This window comes from Acinonyx jubatus, chromosome B2 (genome assembly GCF_027475565.1).
Source record: "Acinonyx jubatus isolate Ajub_Pintada_27869175 chromosome B2, VMU_Ajub_asm_v1.0, whole genome shotgun sequence".
Classification (NCBI taxonomy): domain Eukaryota; kingdom Metazoa; phylum Chordata; class Mammalia; order Carnivora; family Felidae; genus Acinonyx; species Acinonyx jubatus.
In genome coordinates, this window is record NC_069385.1 from 82,393,099 (window position 1) to 82,410,289 (window position 17,191).

The following is a 17,191-nucleotide window of genomic DNA, read 5'->3' on the forward strand; positions in this document are numbered from 1 at the left end:
TCCTGAAACAAAGGAAATTGGAAAGACAGAAGAAGTTCAGTCTTGAGCCATAAAATGACAACGAAACACCATGTCTGCTATTAATAAAATGTCCAGGATGAAGCAAACACTAAGTAAATCCTAGAGTGCCAGGTAGATTTAAGGACCACATTTCAAATGAAGCAGCAGCATGGAATAATCATGTTTGCTGAGGTTGGAAGGGAAGGTGGTGACTTTAATTCACAAACTGCCCCCTCTGCTTTAAGAGATGCTTCAGCCTGAGAATCTAAATGGGTTTAAGAAGAGATGGAATCCATTCCTACTAGGTTATAAAGTTAGGAATATTTTGGAGGGCATCCCCAAACCTTTCAAAGAAGATATCCTAAATGGCAAGCATACTCTTTCAAACACCAGCAGAGGCAATATTAGAATGAAATATTGATTTGACCTCAGATGGCATTTCGTAAGCTCTTGAAACTATTTCTCTTCCAGATAATCAGGAAAAGAGATTCTGAATTACTGGCTGAAGGATATGAAGAATTTAACTATCAAGATTGGGAAGGAAATTAAGAACTAAAAATATGCAGATTATAATTTAATCTGTCTCAAGAGAAATGGATTGCTTTCTCAAGGAAAATTGTGTCCACTCTGTGAAAATTCTGAAAACACAGGCAGGCATATTTACCGGTCATCCGAATCCAGGCATATAGTCAACATTGAGAAACAACACACACCATATTTCAAATAGGGAAGAATTGTGAACTTGATGACTGATACTTTCCGCATAAAAAAGATGCTTATTATCAAAGCGCAAAACACAATCACTGACCGATAGTCGTGACAGCAAACCAGGTTTGCTTCCAGCTGCCCTCAAAACACTACTCACAGATCATTTACAAGTGCAACTTACCTATTGTTTTGGGGAGGCTGAACAATATATCAGGAAGCAAAGCTCTTCATGTGTTACAGTGCACGTGAAATACATATATGCAAGGACATGCAGATCTCTCTGAAACACAGGTGTATCCAGTATGTAAACAGTGGTGAGGGTATATATGCTCTGCACTTTAATGTCTGTAACGCACGCACACACACACACACACACCTTCAGTTCTTCGGCACACTAGTTTTACCAGAAATTAGTGCTTGCACAGTAGATCGTTTTGTTGCCAATAATTTCTGAATTGTTCCTTTTATAGAAAAAGGAACTGGCATTCAGATATATATACTATGGGAAATCTAACTTTTCTTGTTACCACATAAAGCTATTTTTTTTAACTTTATTTTTGAGAGGGACAGAGACAGCATGAGTGGAGGAGGGGCAGAGAGAGAGGGAGAGAGAGAATCCCTAGCAGGTTCCATGCTGTCAGCACAGAGCCCAGTGTGGGGCCCAAACCCACAAAACCGTGAGATCATGAGCTGGGCCAAAACCAAGAGTCAGACGCTCAACCAACTGAGCCACCCAGGCACCCCCCGCATAAAGCTATTTTAAAGGAAGACACTATGTTGGGGGGAAAAATTACATTGTACTTTGTGACATAACCAATTCCTATTTTCCACCACAGAGAACTGTCTTCCTAAAATTTAATAATTCTATTGAATACTTCTTGACATTAACTTTGCTGTATGCACAGGTAGATTGGCATCAAAGTAATCCAGTTTAGTCAGTTTTTAAACGTGCTACTTAATGAAAAATGATTTCTCTGTATCTATTTCAAATGTTCCACTACTAATATATTTGCTGCAAAACCTTAATTTCAATAAAATGTAAGCACTATATTCATAGATTTTTAATAAAATGGATCTGTGTTTTAGTAGCTGTTCCCTGGATTTGCTTTATGGATTATGACACATGATTTTAAGCATGATTTTAATGCTACCAAAAGATGAGAAAATATTCAACGTTGGCAGCACCACTTTAGCAGTAAAACTTCAAGAATAAAAACAAGTATTTCCTAATGAACACATATTCTTTTGGGAAGTGGTATCCTCTCCTGGTTACAAACCCTTGCAAATTCACTCCTGTTGGCCTCAGAAATGCATGGCTCTCAACCCTATTCCCACCCCCAATCGTCCCCTAAAGTGAGGACCTGTGATTTGGGAGAAGGAATTCAAACTGTGACATGGTGATCAAGTGCCACAAAGAACGGTGGTAGGAGACGTACCTACTCACTTATCTCTGGAACCCAAGGGAAAACACGATTGTTAGAAGCATGAGAGGCCAACCAAAAGCACTTGAAAACGATTCCATCAAGAGAAAAAATTAAATTCTAACACTATCACCTCCTCATAATGTGCCCTCCACCCTCTACATTTCAGTTGTGCTCTAACAAGAGTAAGGAATGTAGTTTTTGATGGGGAAAGAGAAGTAGGCGAACACTTCATTCTGTTAAAAAGGGTCCTGCTTTGAAGCCAGTGTCTCTCACTCACTGGATCACCCACTTTTCAGATTGGTCTTTTCCAACCAGCCAGAGAAGAGCTGTTGACCTGCACTCTCAGAAACCCCACCTGGATCATTAGGTTCCAAATGAGAGGCAGGAAGTACTATGGAGACTATCTACATTCAAAGTCTCAGCAAGAAGGCCTCTTCTTTGGATCCCTAGATTTTACTTCCTTTGTCATGTCACAGATTGGTAAGGACCTGGGGAAAGGTAGCCAAGATTTGGGTTTTCTCTAGTTGATGAGGGAGCATGGGGCAAGCTGAGGGCAAAATGCAGTCTAACAGCACCCCCACCCCCCAGGTGGAATATGGGTGGTATTCCTCGGACACTCCTGGCTGCCCAAGAACCAAGGAAAGGGATTTAAGTGCTTGCCATGGTAATGTGGGAAACTAAGGCAAATGTAAAATCAAATTCCCTTACTGCCTACAGCCCATTGACCTCCCTTTAGGAGCTCAGCTTCCTCGATGATGATATTTTGCTGGGGGCAAAAGGGAATCTTGGCTTAACATTATCCCAACCTCAAGGATCCTGTAAGTCTACTTCCTTTATCCCAACTGCCCAAAGATATATGCTAGCAATCATACTCCAAGCCCCTGATATACATCTTAGGGGTCTCATGACTGAGGTTTTATTAAAAGGTAATAAATGGTGTTTCCCTAGCAACAGCTAGCCCCTCAAGGTCCTGGAAACCTTGCTTCCAAAATTCCTTAGAGATTTGTTCTATCCCTGACCCCCTCCCAACCTGAGGGTATATAAGGAGTTACCTGTTATGACCCCATGCAGCTCTTCATGCCCATGGATCTTGCCCCCACGCTCTAGTAAATCACCTTTTCTTTCACCAAAGAGGTCTTCAAGAATTCTTTCTTGGCCGTTGGCTCTAGACCCCATGAACTCCCATTACCCCAAAACTTCATCATAGTCAATGTGAGTAGTTGTAGACCACATATGGTCAATCCTGTTTGTTCCCTGGATGGGAAACCCATAAAAGTTTAGGACCAAAACTCAAGGATATTCCAGTCAGTCACCTGAGTTCCATTGCCTCTTCCCACAGCCATCTAGCACAGGGGTTCCAGCTCAGGACCCCAGACTTCTCCAATTGATTCCATCTGAGACGTGGGGCAACAAATGTAATGCTTATAATTGTTTTTAACACGCTGTAACTGTATTAAAAGCACAAGATGCAAGAGGAAGTTCTACATAGACGGCATTTATTATTTCTATTTCCAGTACATCAGTATTTTAGGAAATAATCAGATATACATTTTTAAGGAAATGAGGAAAAATTAAGTAACAGTTGCAAGTAGATGGATTTTCAAAAGTGAGAAGAAAATGGACAATAAGCCAATCTGAGGTTTGAAGGTGAGATTCTGCATAGATACAAATTAGGATTAAAGATTCTCATTTTAATGTACATTTTTTTCCTGATTATCTTTTGAAAGATTTCTGCAAAGTCTGACAACCAAACTTACTTCATCTATTAAGTTGGTAATGGGGAAGGAAGAATACACTGATGTGAACTGAACTTAACTGTATTCAATGATCTGGTACTGACATGGGTAGACTCTACCTCTCAGAGTCTGTCCAACTCTATCCCTCCATGAGGCTTATGCACAGAATGTCTACTCACTGCTCGTCTTCTCCAGTGTGGCAGTGCCATTTCTATATGCTAAGACTTTATACACCAGGTCTACTGTGACTCAAGTTTTAATAACCACAGGTTCTGCTTCTATATTACATATAATTCACTCTAAAACTCAGCAAAGATCAGGAGTGCTTTGTCACCTAAAATGTATCAGTGTTGTTCAACCTGGGGAAGTAGAGTTTTCAGGGGAAGACCCATTTCTTTCTCTTCCATTGCTGTTCCTCTTCTCTTTCCTTATTGTTACAACTGTGCCCTCGACTTGTCCTTATTCTCATTTTTAGTATCTTCTGCCCTCTCCTCCCTTGTTAGTTTGTCTTCTGGGAGAAATAAACTCTCAATACTTGTTATTTCTGGTAATGAAACATAGAATATGTCACACCTTCTGGAGATGTGGAATGACAAAGGAACAACCCTTTGTAAATCTACAGGGGGCTACTCAAAACAGTTTTTTTTTTATTCTTTTTGTTCCACATGATTGGAGCAAAAACATTTATATCTCGTTCATGGTCTAGAATTAAATTACTTGATCCCTCTGGATTTCTTTTACCTCCTCTGTAAAAGGAGGCAGACCAACCACTAACATTGTATTAACTGATGATTCATTCAATAAATATTTATTCTACTTATCCAAGTACTCTTACAGTCCTTCACAAAAAGAAACCAAAGAGCTACGTATCTGGATCCCCTGAGAACCATAGTAATAACCTGTGAATTAAAATATTTTTTTTAAAAATCCAATTAATAGAGCTCTACAATTAATCCTCATTATTATTCCTGCCTGTTTCTTCTATTCTCTAGCTAAGCTTCCACAAATACCACCTACCTATTTTCCACGTAAGATTATATTTTCTTTGTTGTTTGCAAAACAAAAGTGTTCACTGTGTTACAGGAAAGAATGACCTATTAAAAAGACATTATAGGAAGCAGAATGTAAGTTACAATAGAATGTCTCTTGTGTAGGCTTATACTCCTACGTGCATTATTTTATTTTTTCCTCACATAATCCTTTGAGAAGGTGCCATCTACTCAACTTTACAACAAAGAAAATTCACTGTTCTCTTGACATGTGTGTACTAAAGAAACTTCCTTTCTCTCAGTGCATACCCATAGCTCATAATACATATCTCAAATGTGTTAGTGGAATTAGGAATTACATTATAATCAAATTGAATTTTTCCTTCTCATTCTTAGTATTTTATGTATGTCTACTTTTGTAAAGTATACACTAAGGAAGGAACATGTACTGAGTAAGAAAACCCATTAAGAGAAGATTAGTTCTTGGGGCGCCTGGGTGGCTCAGCCAGCTGAGTGTCCGTCTTTGACTCAGGTCATGATCTCACGGTTCATGGGTTCAAGCCCTGTGTTGGGCTCTGTGCTGTCAGCTCAGAGCCTGCAGCCTGTTTCAGGTTCTGTGTCTCCCTCTCTCTCTGCCCCTCCCCCGCTCATGCTCTGTCTCTCTCTCAAAAATAAACAAACATTCAAAAAAATTTTTTTAAAGAGATTAGTTCTTAATATACAGTACACTGGTTGAAATTTCAAATTTTAAATCTCAATTCAAATGGCATTAAATAGAAATTGACTTTTGATTCCTATAGTTTTCACACAACGTTTATGGGTTTGACTGTGAACACTGTAAAGCAGCTATATCCACATCTTTTAGAACACCATTTCTGCTACTCCTTTTAAAGGCTGACAGGCTCCCAAATTTTTCCAGCAAAGGGGTATGTGTGTGTGTGTGTGTGTGTGTGTGTGTGTGTGTACGTGTGTATCTATTATATGTAGGTTACTGTAAATCTATCTGAATTAGGGCAATTCTCCTGGTAGCCAAAATTAACTCAGGAGACAACTTTAAATAGATAAGTTCTAGGACAGCTGTGTGACATAATTAGCAACAAAATAGCTTAAAACTGTAATTTTATTAGCTATTAAAATAAAAAATGAAAGACTTGCAACAATGCTTTGCTGTGATAAGTGTCTTACAAATTCTTCAAACATTAAGTTCTCTCATTACAGTAATTTTAACCTGTTTGATGGGTTTTCCATCTAGTACTTAAATGTATCTAGGAGACACATAAAACTCCTTCTGAAAACAGTACTAAAGGGATAAGTCATTAAAAGTCAATTTGGTTATTAAATTTTCTTCAGGGACTTTATTTGCTACTAGTTAAGCTCATCATTCACTATCCTATACAAATAAAAACACCAATTAAAGGCAAGTGATGAGAAGAGAGAGAACAGGTCGTTTATTTTCAGTAACCAGACCTTCTGCACCAATCACAGGGACCAAATGACCCGAGGGTGGGTGAATCTCCACAGTAATACAGCCTTCAAAAGATAATCCTATTCACATTCCCAATAGCACAGATAGGACAATTTAATTTCTTTAACAGGAGACAATCATTTGCACAGTATCATAATAAATAAATATTTCTGTACTAAGACACATCTTATGAGAGAAACAATTCAGAAAAAAGTGTGTGGCTCTCACAAGCATTAATCTAATCAGCTGGGAAAGATCTTCCTGGCTGAGGTACTCTTTCTAGAAAAAACAATCACTGGAAATCATTTCAAAGGCTAGGGTCTTTAAAAATCAGGGGGAAAAGTACAGAGAATAATTTTATTTTTCTAATTTTATTCTAAAATACAAACACGACTCACTATCATTATATCAGCATAACTCCATGATGTATTTTTGTCTCCAAATTCCTAATATAACGTCATAAATATTAAATTTGAAACTGCTGACATTTGATCAAAACTAACACACAAGGAAAAAAATTAAATCGTCAGTTACATGAAATAAGCAATTACCAAGTACTGGGCTTTTGAATTACAAAGCTTACAAAACAGTTCTATAATTACCAAAATCTCAAGGCCAAAAAAGACACTAGACATTTTCAAAAACAAAGATATTTTGAAACAGAACACTAGCTTAAATCATACGAAACAACTTGGACAAGATTCTGATACAAAAATTGCAACTGAGATGAAGTTGAAAGAATAATTTGAATTCAGTCCAGTTAAGCCACATTGCCACCGAAAACCTATTTCCTTTTCTAAATGAAACAAGTTATCTCAAAACTTTTAAGCACTGAAATGTCCTGAATTTCCTTTATTTGTCCACGGACTGTAAGAAAATATTCTTATATAGCAACAAAACATGATAGAAAAGAAAAATAAATCTGTGAGTACCTTCTTTATCGCAGAGTACATCAAATACATTCAGGCTCTTTTCTAGAATTCTAGAAGTTCAGGTGAATTGCTTTACTCAAACTAAGCCACACCACAAAGGAGGAGGAAAAAAAATTTTCCACTTTCAATGGAAATATCCATCAATTTCTGAAAAAGTGAATTAAAAAAGTACACAGCATTCCAGATCAAAGCATCAGTGCCTTGATTAAGTGCCTTAATTTTCACAAGAAAATTTAACCTAAGGTTTCATTATTCCAGTTATATGGTTCTGTGCCATCCTTGCAAAGTCAGTATTTTGAGTTTTTAAAACATTTCCTTCCCTAGAGAACAATTACAATGGACTTCAGGTAGTCTGTTGGCAAAGAATGAGAAATGTCAGAATCTGTCCAAGTGTTAACCAGTATTAGAGGGAGGAGAGGTTTAACAGTTACCATTGGATACACGAAAACAATTTTTAGGTCCCAAGTTCACTACCATAATTTACCTTAAATTAACAAAAAGCCATGATTAATAAAATCTGTTCACTTTGTATCAGCAGTTCTAACACGGTCACAGAAAGGTCAAATCCTGGGGGGCACACACCCTACTTAGTGCCCCAGCCTGGCTCCCAGCTGTCAGGTCAGGTGCACCATCTACTTTAACAGGTTCTGCAGCATGGCCGTCGCATACGTGGGCCTCGCCTGTTTGCTCTCAATTGCATTCTGGAGGTACTGGATACCTCCGCAGCGTTCCCAAATTTCTTCAAACTGTCTTGGCAAAATCTCAGCACCACGCTTTCGAGTCAGGCCTGTCTCTTCAAGATTCAGCTCACACATCTCCATGTCATCCTTCCCTGCACAGGTGAGACATCAGAGAATTAAGCATGTATCTCTTTAGAGGCGCTTATTATAGACTTTATACCTGAAAGAGTTACCAATTCTCACAGAATTGAGAACTTTTAAAACTTTGTTTTCTTCCTCTAAGACAGAAATCTCCTTAATAAGTTCACCAGAAACAAGTTAAATTTGTCTTCCACCAAGGACCTTTCAGAAAGTACTAACACTGCAGTTGATCAAACACATTATCAACCTTAATAAAAATGCTACATTTCTTTAAACAATTATAAATCAACTGATATAATTAAATACCAATGATAAGGCTCTAAGGACACAGACAAGTTTCTACGTGTTCTACGAGGACATAATTAATCGAAACAATTTCACATCATAAATTAATCCTCAAGTAACTGGAAGTCTAATTTAACTGCAAAACTCCATCCCTCAGTCCTGAAATTTAATGGATCATTAATATTGTATATTAGGCTGTTTCCTTCAGAGGGTTTATAATCCTTTTTCCACGTGACTCACACACACCAGCCACAAGCAGGATGGGCGGCTTGTCAGGATGGAGTTCCATCTGCCGGGCAATCCACGGGCCATCAAAGTGCGCGTACCACCAGCCTTTTTTCTTATTCTGCGGGTCTTTGTACTGGTCGGCAGGGCGGATGAATGGGATGCGGAAGAAGCGCTGCTGTCGGTTCATTTCGATCTCCTGCTGCCTGGCAGGAAGCTGAGACGCTGGGTTCTGCTGAGCTATTACAAAGAACAAGCAAGGCAAGTTACACCAGCAGCCCAGGGGATAACGCAAACAGCCTTTACTCCTAAAATGCACCACACATTTTGTAAGAGAAGAAGAGGGGTTCCTAATAGTAAATCTAAAACACATGTAAATATCAATTACTTAGAAGTGAATAAAACTTCACTTTTTAGTGAATTTTCTTTCCCTAAAGATGTTGCTTAACATCGCAAGTACACATATACACACACACCACTCCCCCTCACCCCCGCCCTAACACCAACAACAAACAAGCCCCAGCAGATTCCCACAAACGTCTGTATCAGTAACCTAAAATAAGAAAAGCAAACCAGTATTATTTGCTAGGATTTACAATTTTCCTCCAAAGAGTTCAAAGCTGAAGGCCACAGAATAACTTTCATGAGACTATCCATGATAAAACAAATGAATGGTAATTTCACAAACGTGAAGAATTATAGATACCTGTCAATCTAATTACTATTTCCTCAGAAAAGTAGAAGACAAAAGTTTGCTCTTTTGCCAACTGATTTTGGGATTTAAACTGGCCAGAACAGATATTTTACTACTACCACCACTAGACAACTTCATGACAACAACAAAAAAACTGAAACAGTAAGCATGAACTTTCCTGAAATCCTCTTTCTCTTGGGATAAAATCCACTGAAATAAGTGGGAAGTATATAATATTTGGTTTTGTCATTAAAAAAAAAAAAAAGAAAAAGAGAAAGAAAAACCCTTGCTTTTCTGCTAGTACTGGACCCGGCACTCATAACAATTTTTTCCCCTTGCTCAATTTTCATTACAAAACAGTTAGGTTTTTATTTTATCTACGAATACAAACACTTCCCTGGGCAATAATTTTGCAGTTTCAGCAGCATAATTTCAGAAAGTCTGTTTAATATGCTTTTTACTCACAACTTTAAAAGTAGACCAACCGTTTACTGCAGCTCAATTAAGAACCTCACTGAAATGCTTAAGTATGTCAATGAAAAATTATAGAATATATGTAAGTCAAGAAGGCCACATGGCTTTTGTAAGAATTTCCAAATACCGAAAGGATGAAAACACTCTTATTCTACTTTTAACACCAATAGCAAAGGCTTTATAGCAACTGAATTTATTTCTGTGCAAACCAGAGAAAGCAAAAAGCAGTTAGCAAAGCTGCACATGCCTAGGAAAGAATGACACCAAAGCCCACTTTTGTTAGTGACTTTAAAGAGACACACCGCCTGCAGCATGTTCATAGACATGAGTTCATTTACTCTTTGTTCCTCCAAACTACTTACAGTTTAGTGTTTCCATTTTAACTTTTAAAAATTTCCTACTTTGCAGAAAATATACTAACCCCAAATTAAGAAATTTTAAAAGCATAAGAAAAAAAAACTTTCCCTCCATCCTAAGCAGTAACAGAATACCGAACTGACAGGGAACTTACTAGGATACTGATGGCCACTTGTTAAATTAACCTTTTTTCTTTTAAAATAACAGCCTCCTGTACCTTAATATATTGGGTAAAATTTAGAAATCCAAGGGAAAGTCTTTGATAGTTTCTTTTTTTTAAACTAATGTTGAGAACTGAACATTGCATTAAGGAAGCCTTAATTTCCACAAATATTCATCTGAATAAGTACAAAGATACGGATGTTAAAGTCTGAAACTAGGGGCACCTGGGTGGCTCAGTTGGTTAAGCACCCAACTCTTGATTTCAGCTCAGGTCATGACCCTGCAATTTGTGGAGTTGAGCCCCAAGCTGGGTTCTGCATCACAGAGCTTGCTTGGGTCTCTCTCTCTGCCCCTCCCACACTCTCTCTTTGTCAAAATAAACATTTGTTAAAGTTTGAAACTAATAAATGACTTTTTTTCACATCCAATTGTGTCACCTTTAAAATATGAAATGTTTTAAATGTGGCCCTATAAATTACAAGAAGCACTTAAAAAAAAATCAGGTCCAACAAGTTGGCAAACAAATATGGTATTATATCCAAATCATTATTGCTCAACTGACTGCAAAAAAAATTTACTGTATGCTAAGATGACTCAAAGCTTTTAAATTATCAAAAACATGCATCACAGGACACTATACAAGTCACGGAATAATCTCCTTCTTCTCTTAGGGGGCATCCTATTAAACCTGTATAGATTATCACACAAATTCAGATGTCTTTGGAGTGAAATGTTGATACCCTAACAGTGTTCGAAACCAGCACCTAAAGTTAGTCTTAATTCTAAAATATCAGCTGCTTATTGAGTTTTGCTACAATAAGAACTGTGCATATTCACAGCTTAAAGTGCTATTTTTTTAAAAGGAAACAATTTCATAAAACAACAGATTAATTTTGTTCTGCATATGTATTTTGGAGTGATCCAAATGAAAGCATAATCTCAAATTAAATATCTTAGTATGGCCAAACCAACATTAATGTAGTACAACTCCACTTAAAATTGTAGCAAAACAAAGTTTAATAGAAGTTAGTACTTTATAAAGTATTTTTAACCCATCTTCCAGTTAGCTCATAAGTTACAACCCATTGACTTACGTGAATTGTTCAAAAATGGTGCAAAATCTGTGAATAAATATTTTACATTGAAGAAAACATAAAAGTGTCAAAACTGTTAAATGAGCATTCTTCTCATTTATAAAGCCTTCCCATCAATCAAGGAGGTGACTAATAAATAAATATCCTATCCACAGCCAAATATTCTCATAATTACCTACAAGTATATGCTCCTTTCTGATTTTTTTTTAAAAAGGCTATTTTGATAATATTTTAGGAAATTCTGCTGATGGACATATAAAGAGGATCTAAATTCAAAAATATATGTATTTCATTTGTAATTTTGGGATACAGTAATATTCAAACAAAAATCCAACATGATGACTCAATAACAGATATTATAGTACCTTCAAAGCATTACTAGAATTTTTGTAGAAATAAAAAACTTCTAAATTCATCAAAAAAATATATGCCTTAGAGAAAAAGCACTGCCATGTTCATACACATTCAGTATGTTCTAATTTCTTTCAATTCCCTCAATCTTAAACTCATGCAATTTTTATTTTAGTAACTATGAAATAAAACTACTCTCCAAAGTCACTGTCTTAAGCAACTAAATACTGTAAATCATTACCGGGTAATTTGCCACTGCCCTAAGAATTATTTCTGTAAATCTCTTTCCATAGTAAATGTGATGAGAATGTGCTCACCCAGTACAGCATATAGGAGGAGGGTCTGATTCTCTCTACTCCCAGTTACAAGACTTTACTATGATCTGTCAAGTATTATTCTTAGGTAACAGCTACTTATATTTTTGTTAATCATAAGTTGTCACTTTATTTTCTCAAATTAAGAAATTCTTATCCTTGTAAACATTAAACTACAGAGTAGTTCCTTTTAAAGGTTTATTACCTACCCCTCTAGGAAACTACCTAGGTACAGAATTTTCTCAACTGAGCTGTTAGAAGTATCGTAGTACACCTCACCTCCTTTTAACTGTACTCCTGTGTCAGAATGTATTTTACATGGGAAAAAAATAAAGAAAACAATAACTACTTTCAGAGCAGAAGTTACATTTTATCCTGAAAATGTCCCATAACCAAAGGCTACATACATGTGGAGTGTGTGTTCACATAAAATTCCATAAATTTGTTCATATACCTACATGGGACTCTTGGGAAACTTTCTTAATCTACTCTTTTGTTCTTCCAAATAGTATTATTATGAATGGAAACAGTGTAAGAACATACTCAGTAAGGTGTGTTCACACAAGGTAAGCCATGTATCATTTGCCCCTTTAGGGGTAAAGCTGGATGAGTACAGTACCAAAGTTTGGTTTAAAACTATAAGAAATATTTGTGTGTTCATTAAAAATATATGTGCCCTATATTACAACATTACTTGTTTTAAGAAGTGCAATCATTCAAATGTATACATTTTGGGGGAAAAAAAACCATAATAAACACCTATCAGCTAAAGGCCATAATTAGAACATGACAGCTAAAAAGGTTATACCTAAATGGAATAGCCTATTCACATTTTTAGAAAACAAAGGAAACTGTGGTTAGAAACTTGTTACAGTAAACAGGTAATGGAATCATCCTGATATATTCAAATCCCAGAGAAAAATCTATAAGTTAGAGAAGACAGTGGTGGTCACAAGAATATAATTGTGTAGAAGGCCTTCAAACTGCCAGTTCTTAGTTCTGGGTTCTCTCTCTTTGCCCTTCCAGAGCATTATATTCTGACTGATGACCACCACCACCACTCCCACCCCCCGCCCCCACCAAGCAATCACTAGCACTTACATCTAATTAACAATTACTTCCTTTACTCAGTCTATTCTTTGCAACAACTTGGAAATACTAAAATTGTACCACTTAATTGACATTAATCAAACATTGCTTTCTTTTATTTACTTGGAAGATAGTGAGGAAGGCAAAATATAACTAAATGAGAGTTCATTTTCTAAGCCAACTTGGGTCATGCATTGTGAAACTATACTGTCAAGTATTGGGAATGATACTTTTTAAATAAAGACATTAAACATGGAAACTCTTTACATTTCCACATATAATCGTTCTGCATGTGTATATACGTATATGTGAAAAAATACATATTTACAACATTACTGCACAACTACTTCAGAATAGACAAGAATATTCTTACCTTCAGAGTTTACTTAACAAGTAAATTCAAATACTTCTCAATAAATATGACTTTAAAGACATATTAATAGAAATAATGCTATGAAAGATAAGCCACCGTGGTTGTGTTAGGCTCAGTGATTCACAGCTGCACGGTACAAGAAAATCTGTATTATATATTTTACCCAAATGTCTTATGTATAGTTATATATATTCATATATAGATACTCTGGAGCATTTAAAAGTACAGATTTGTTTTTACCATAATCAGTAACAGACTTTGGAGCACGTTGCTCTGTTTCAGTGTTTCTCTTCTTATTCTTGGATTTCCAAGCATGATACACTTTTAGTCTTCTGTGAAATTCTTCTCTGCAAGCTGCCAGGAGCTCAATATCTATGGATTATATAGAAAAAGCACCCCCCCACCAAAAAAGGAATTAGCATCCTAATTTAGTTGTCTAACATAATTATTCTGTGGCATAAACTTATATATATTTTATATATATATAAACATATAATATATGTATTATATATATATGTAACATATATATATGTTACATATATATATGTTACATATATATATGTTACATATATATATATATACATACATATATATGTAACATACAATACATTTTTTGTTTTTAAATAGTACAAAATCAAAAGTAAGCATATTATTGATAAAGATGAGCATTTTACAGTAATATTATCTTTTACATTTACAGAGCATTTTCTTATGCATTATTACTATACCATTTGTTCTACGTAAGAACGCTGGGCTAAATAAATAAGTCTTTTATGAGTGAACCTGAATCAGAGAGGTGAAGTCACTTGTCCAAAGTCAGAGTCACTGTGCTCAAATGCAAGGTGTATTTAAATGCAACAGATTTTTTATGTTTGTAATTATGCAGACAGTCAGTGAGGAGGGAGAAAACATAACAAGTTCTGTACGCTTATGGCACCTGAGTTCATAGGCATAGCATCCTAAACTCAAACACTGTGATTTAAACAAGAACACAATTATGTAGAATCATATGGATATAGTATTTTACTGCTTTGTTGGAAGAAAAATAGCTTTAAAAACAAAGCACTGCATTGCCATTTTTTACTTTGCATATGTAGGTCAAGACTCTGATATATAGGTATTTAAGTATTATGAATACCATCAGAAGGGTCAGTCATTAATACAGACCAAATCATAATTTCTCTGTTTTCCCTCTTAGACCTATATAAGAGACAGGCAAAATGAATTTAATATAAAGTCTTTCTTTGTGAGTAAACTAGGTCACTATTTCAAGGTGAGAATAACAAAGAGAATGGTTTATGTTAATTTATATGCCAAAAAAGAAAAAAATTTGCTCCAGTCTAAGTATTTCTTTTTTACCTGTTAGCCATGGAGCTTCCCAATTTTTCATCTTCTCCATACACTTACCACAAGAAGTATTGATGGTATCACGTAGTTCTGCATATTTCCATTTACTGAGATCGTATTTCTTGGTACCAGCAGCTGCCTTGGTGGCTTGTACAGCAGGACCTCTGTAATTATTATATATTTTTACATGTTTAAAATAGAAGCACAAAGGACATGTTGACTAAAGGGGCAAGAAGGTGAATCTAAGTCTGAGAACTGGAAATAACTACTAAAAAACCATATATTTTTGTATCTTTAACAGGTGAGATTAAGAATGGTATACTACAGGGGCGCCTGGGTGGCTCTGTTAGTTAAGCATCCAACTTTGGCTCAGGTCATGATCTCACAGTTTGTGAGTTCGAGCCCCGCGTCAGGCTCTGTGCTGATAGCTCGGAGCCTGGAGCCTGGAGCCTGCTTCGGATTCTGTGCCACCTTCTCTCTCTGCTCCTCCCCAACTTGTACTCTGTCTCCCTGTGTCTCTCAAAAAATAAATAAATGTAAAAAAAATTTTTTTTGTTTAAAGAATGGTATACTACAGGATTCTTACGTAAATTAAAATCTTCCAGTGTGCCATTTAATAGCCATATTATGTTTTCAATCAGAACTTCTGATTCTAAAACTCTGGTACCATGGACCTATCCCAGACTTCAGTTTAAATATTCCAACTAATGGATAAGTGGACACTTAATGTTAAAAACTACATTTATATATATTCCTCAAAATCAGAAAGAAAATCCTCTTGATTTCCTAAAAATCATTAGAAGTACATTAATGGTTTATGAGCCATAAAGGCGCACAGTACAATCACCCACAGACTACCAGAAGCTACAGGCGGCCAAGTCCCAACAAAAGCTACTGGCTCAGAACTTCCCTGGGCATGTGGTTGATGCAGGGTCCATAGGTGAGTAGCCAAACTGCAACCCACTGCCATTAGTTGTGAAAGATGGGCTAAAATAGCTGCTTGGAGTCTGGAAACCCCTGTGTTAAAGAACACTTAGAAAAGTTCTCTAAGGGGCGCCTGGGTGGCTCAGTCGGTTAAGTGTCCGACTTCGGCTCAGGTCATGATCTCACGGTCCGTGGGTTCGAGCCCCGTGTCAGGCTCTGGGCTGATGGCTCAGAGCCTGGAGCCTGCTTCCGATTCTGTGTCTCCCTCTCTCTGCCCCTCCCCCATTCATGCTCTGTCTCTGTCTCAAAAATAAACATTAAAAAAAATTAAAAAAAAAAAGTTCTCTAAGAAGATAAAAACACACCCTCATATTCAGCAAGTAATATGACAACTAGTAAATTATGGAGGCAGCCCAAGTATCCATCGATATATGAATGGACAAAGAAGATATGGTACATACACACACACACACACACACACTCTCTGGAAAATTATTCAGCCATAAAAAAGAATGAAATCTTGGCATTTGCAACAATATGGTTGGATCTAGAGAGTATAATGCTAAGTGAAATAAGTCAGAGAAAGACAAATACCATATGATCTCACTCATATTTGGAACTGAAGATACAAATGAGCAAAGTGGAAAAAGAGGCAAACCAAGAAACAGACTTTTAACTACACAGAACTAATGGTTAACCGAGTGGTGGGGTGGGGGTTGGATGAAATAAGGGATGGGGATTAAAGAGTACACTTACCATGATGAAGAAAAAGAAAAATCAGTAGCCAAGACTGAGAGCAGTGAGATAAAGACTATGCCCAAGGTCCCCACACTGCTAGTAAATGGTAGCACCTGGGACTGAAACCCAGATTGCTCTGACTCTAAAAGTCCTAGTCTTAGTCCTGACTCTACCTTCTTTTATTTGCTTTATTCCTTCTACAAACATTAATGAGCACCCACTTAGACCAACCCTTCACGCTAGGACCTGCTGACAGAGACCTGTGTAAATTAAAAAAAAAAAAATTAATTAAAGGAAGAGATTTTGTTTTAATTCATGAGACATAACAGAGATTTCAAAGGGCACAAATATAGTAGGAACATTGGTAAGAGGGAGGGAGGAAGGAAGGAAGAGAGAGAGAGAGAGAGAAAGAGAGAGAGAGAGAGAGACAGAAAGAAAGAAAGAGAAAGAGGAAAAGAAAGAAAAAAAATATATATATAAAGATAAAATAAATTAAAAAATAAAATGGGATAAATTCAACTTTTTCATAGCAGTGCTATTCAGGGCTTACAACTTGTTTCTATAGAAGTTGAAATAACTATTCAGAAAACTTGGAAGCTTCTTTTCTGTTAACAATAAACATTACTTTTCAGCAAAATATGACACCTGTCACACAGCAGACACTTAGAATAAGCTATAAGTAAGATCAA

General features: G+C 36.4%; 2 protein-coding genes across 12 annotated transcripts in view; one reads left to right on the plus strand and one right to left on the minus strand.

The window, feature by feature from the left end:
* IMPG1 (interphotoreceptor matrix proteoglycan 1) overlaps nt 1-1,841 on the plus strand; it is a 132,103-nt gene extending 130,262 nt beyond the window's left edge. For both annotated transcript variants that reach the window (XM_053222556.1, XM_053222557.1), the window contains one exon: nt 472-1,841. In XM_053222556.1, the coding sequence (XP_053078531.1) occupies nt 472-549 (78 nt within the window). In that variant the 3' untranslated portion in view covers nt 550-1,841. The remainder of the gene's footprint in view (nt 1-471) is intronic.
* Nucleotides 1,842-6,282: 4,441 nt separating this feature from the next.
* MYO6 (myosin VI) overlaps nt 6,283-17,191 on the minus strand; it is a 143,324-nt gene continuing 132,415 nt past the window's right edge. For 4 of the 10 annotated variants that reach the window (XM_053222555.1, XM_053222553.1, XM_053222550.1 and 1 more), the window contains 5 exons: nt 14,901-15,004; nt 13,734-13,865; nt 11,367-11,393; nt 8,601-8,825; nt 6,283-8,086 (listed from right to left, as the gene is read on the minus strand). In XM_053222555.1, the coding sequence (XP_053078530.1) occupies nt 7,887-8,086; nt 8,601-8,825; nt 11,367-11,393; nt 13,734-13,865; nt 14,901-15,004 (688 nt within the window). In that variant the 3' untranslated portion in view covers nt 6,283-7,886. The remainder of the gene's footprint in view (nt 8,087-8,600; nt 8,826-11,366; nt 11,394-13,733; nt 13,866-14,900; nt 15,005-17,191) is intronic. The other 6 variants (XM_027057386.2, XM_053222551.1, XM_027057388.2 and 3 more) reach the window with 3 other exon arrangements.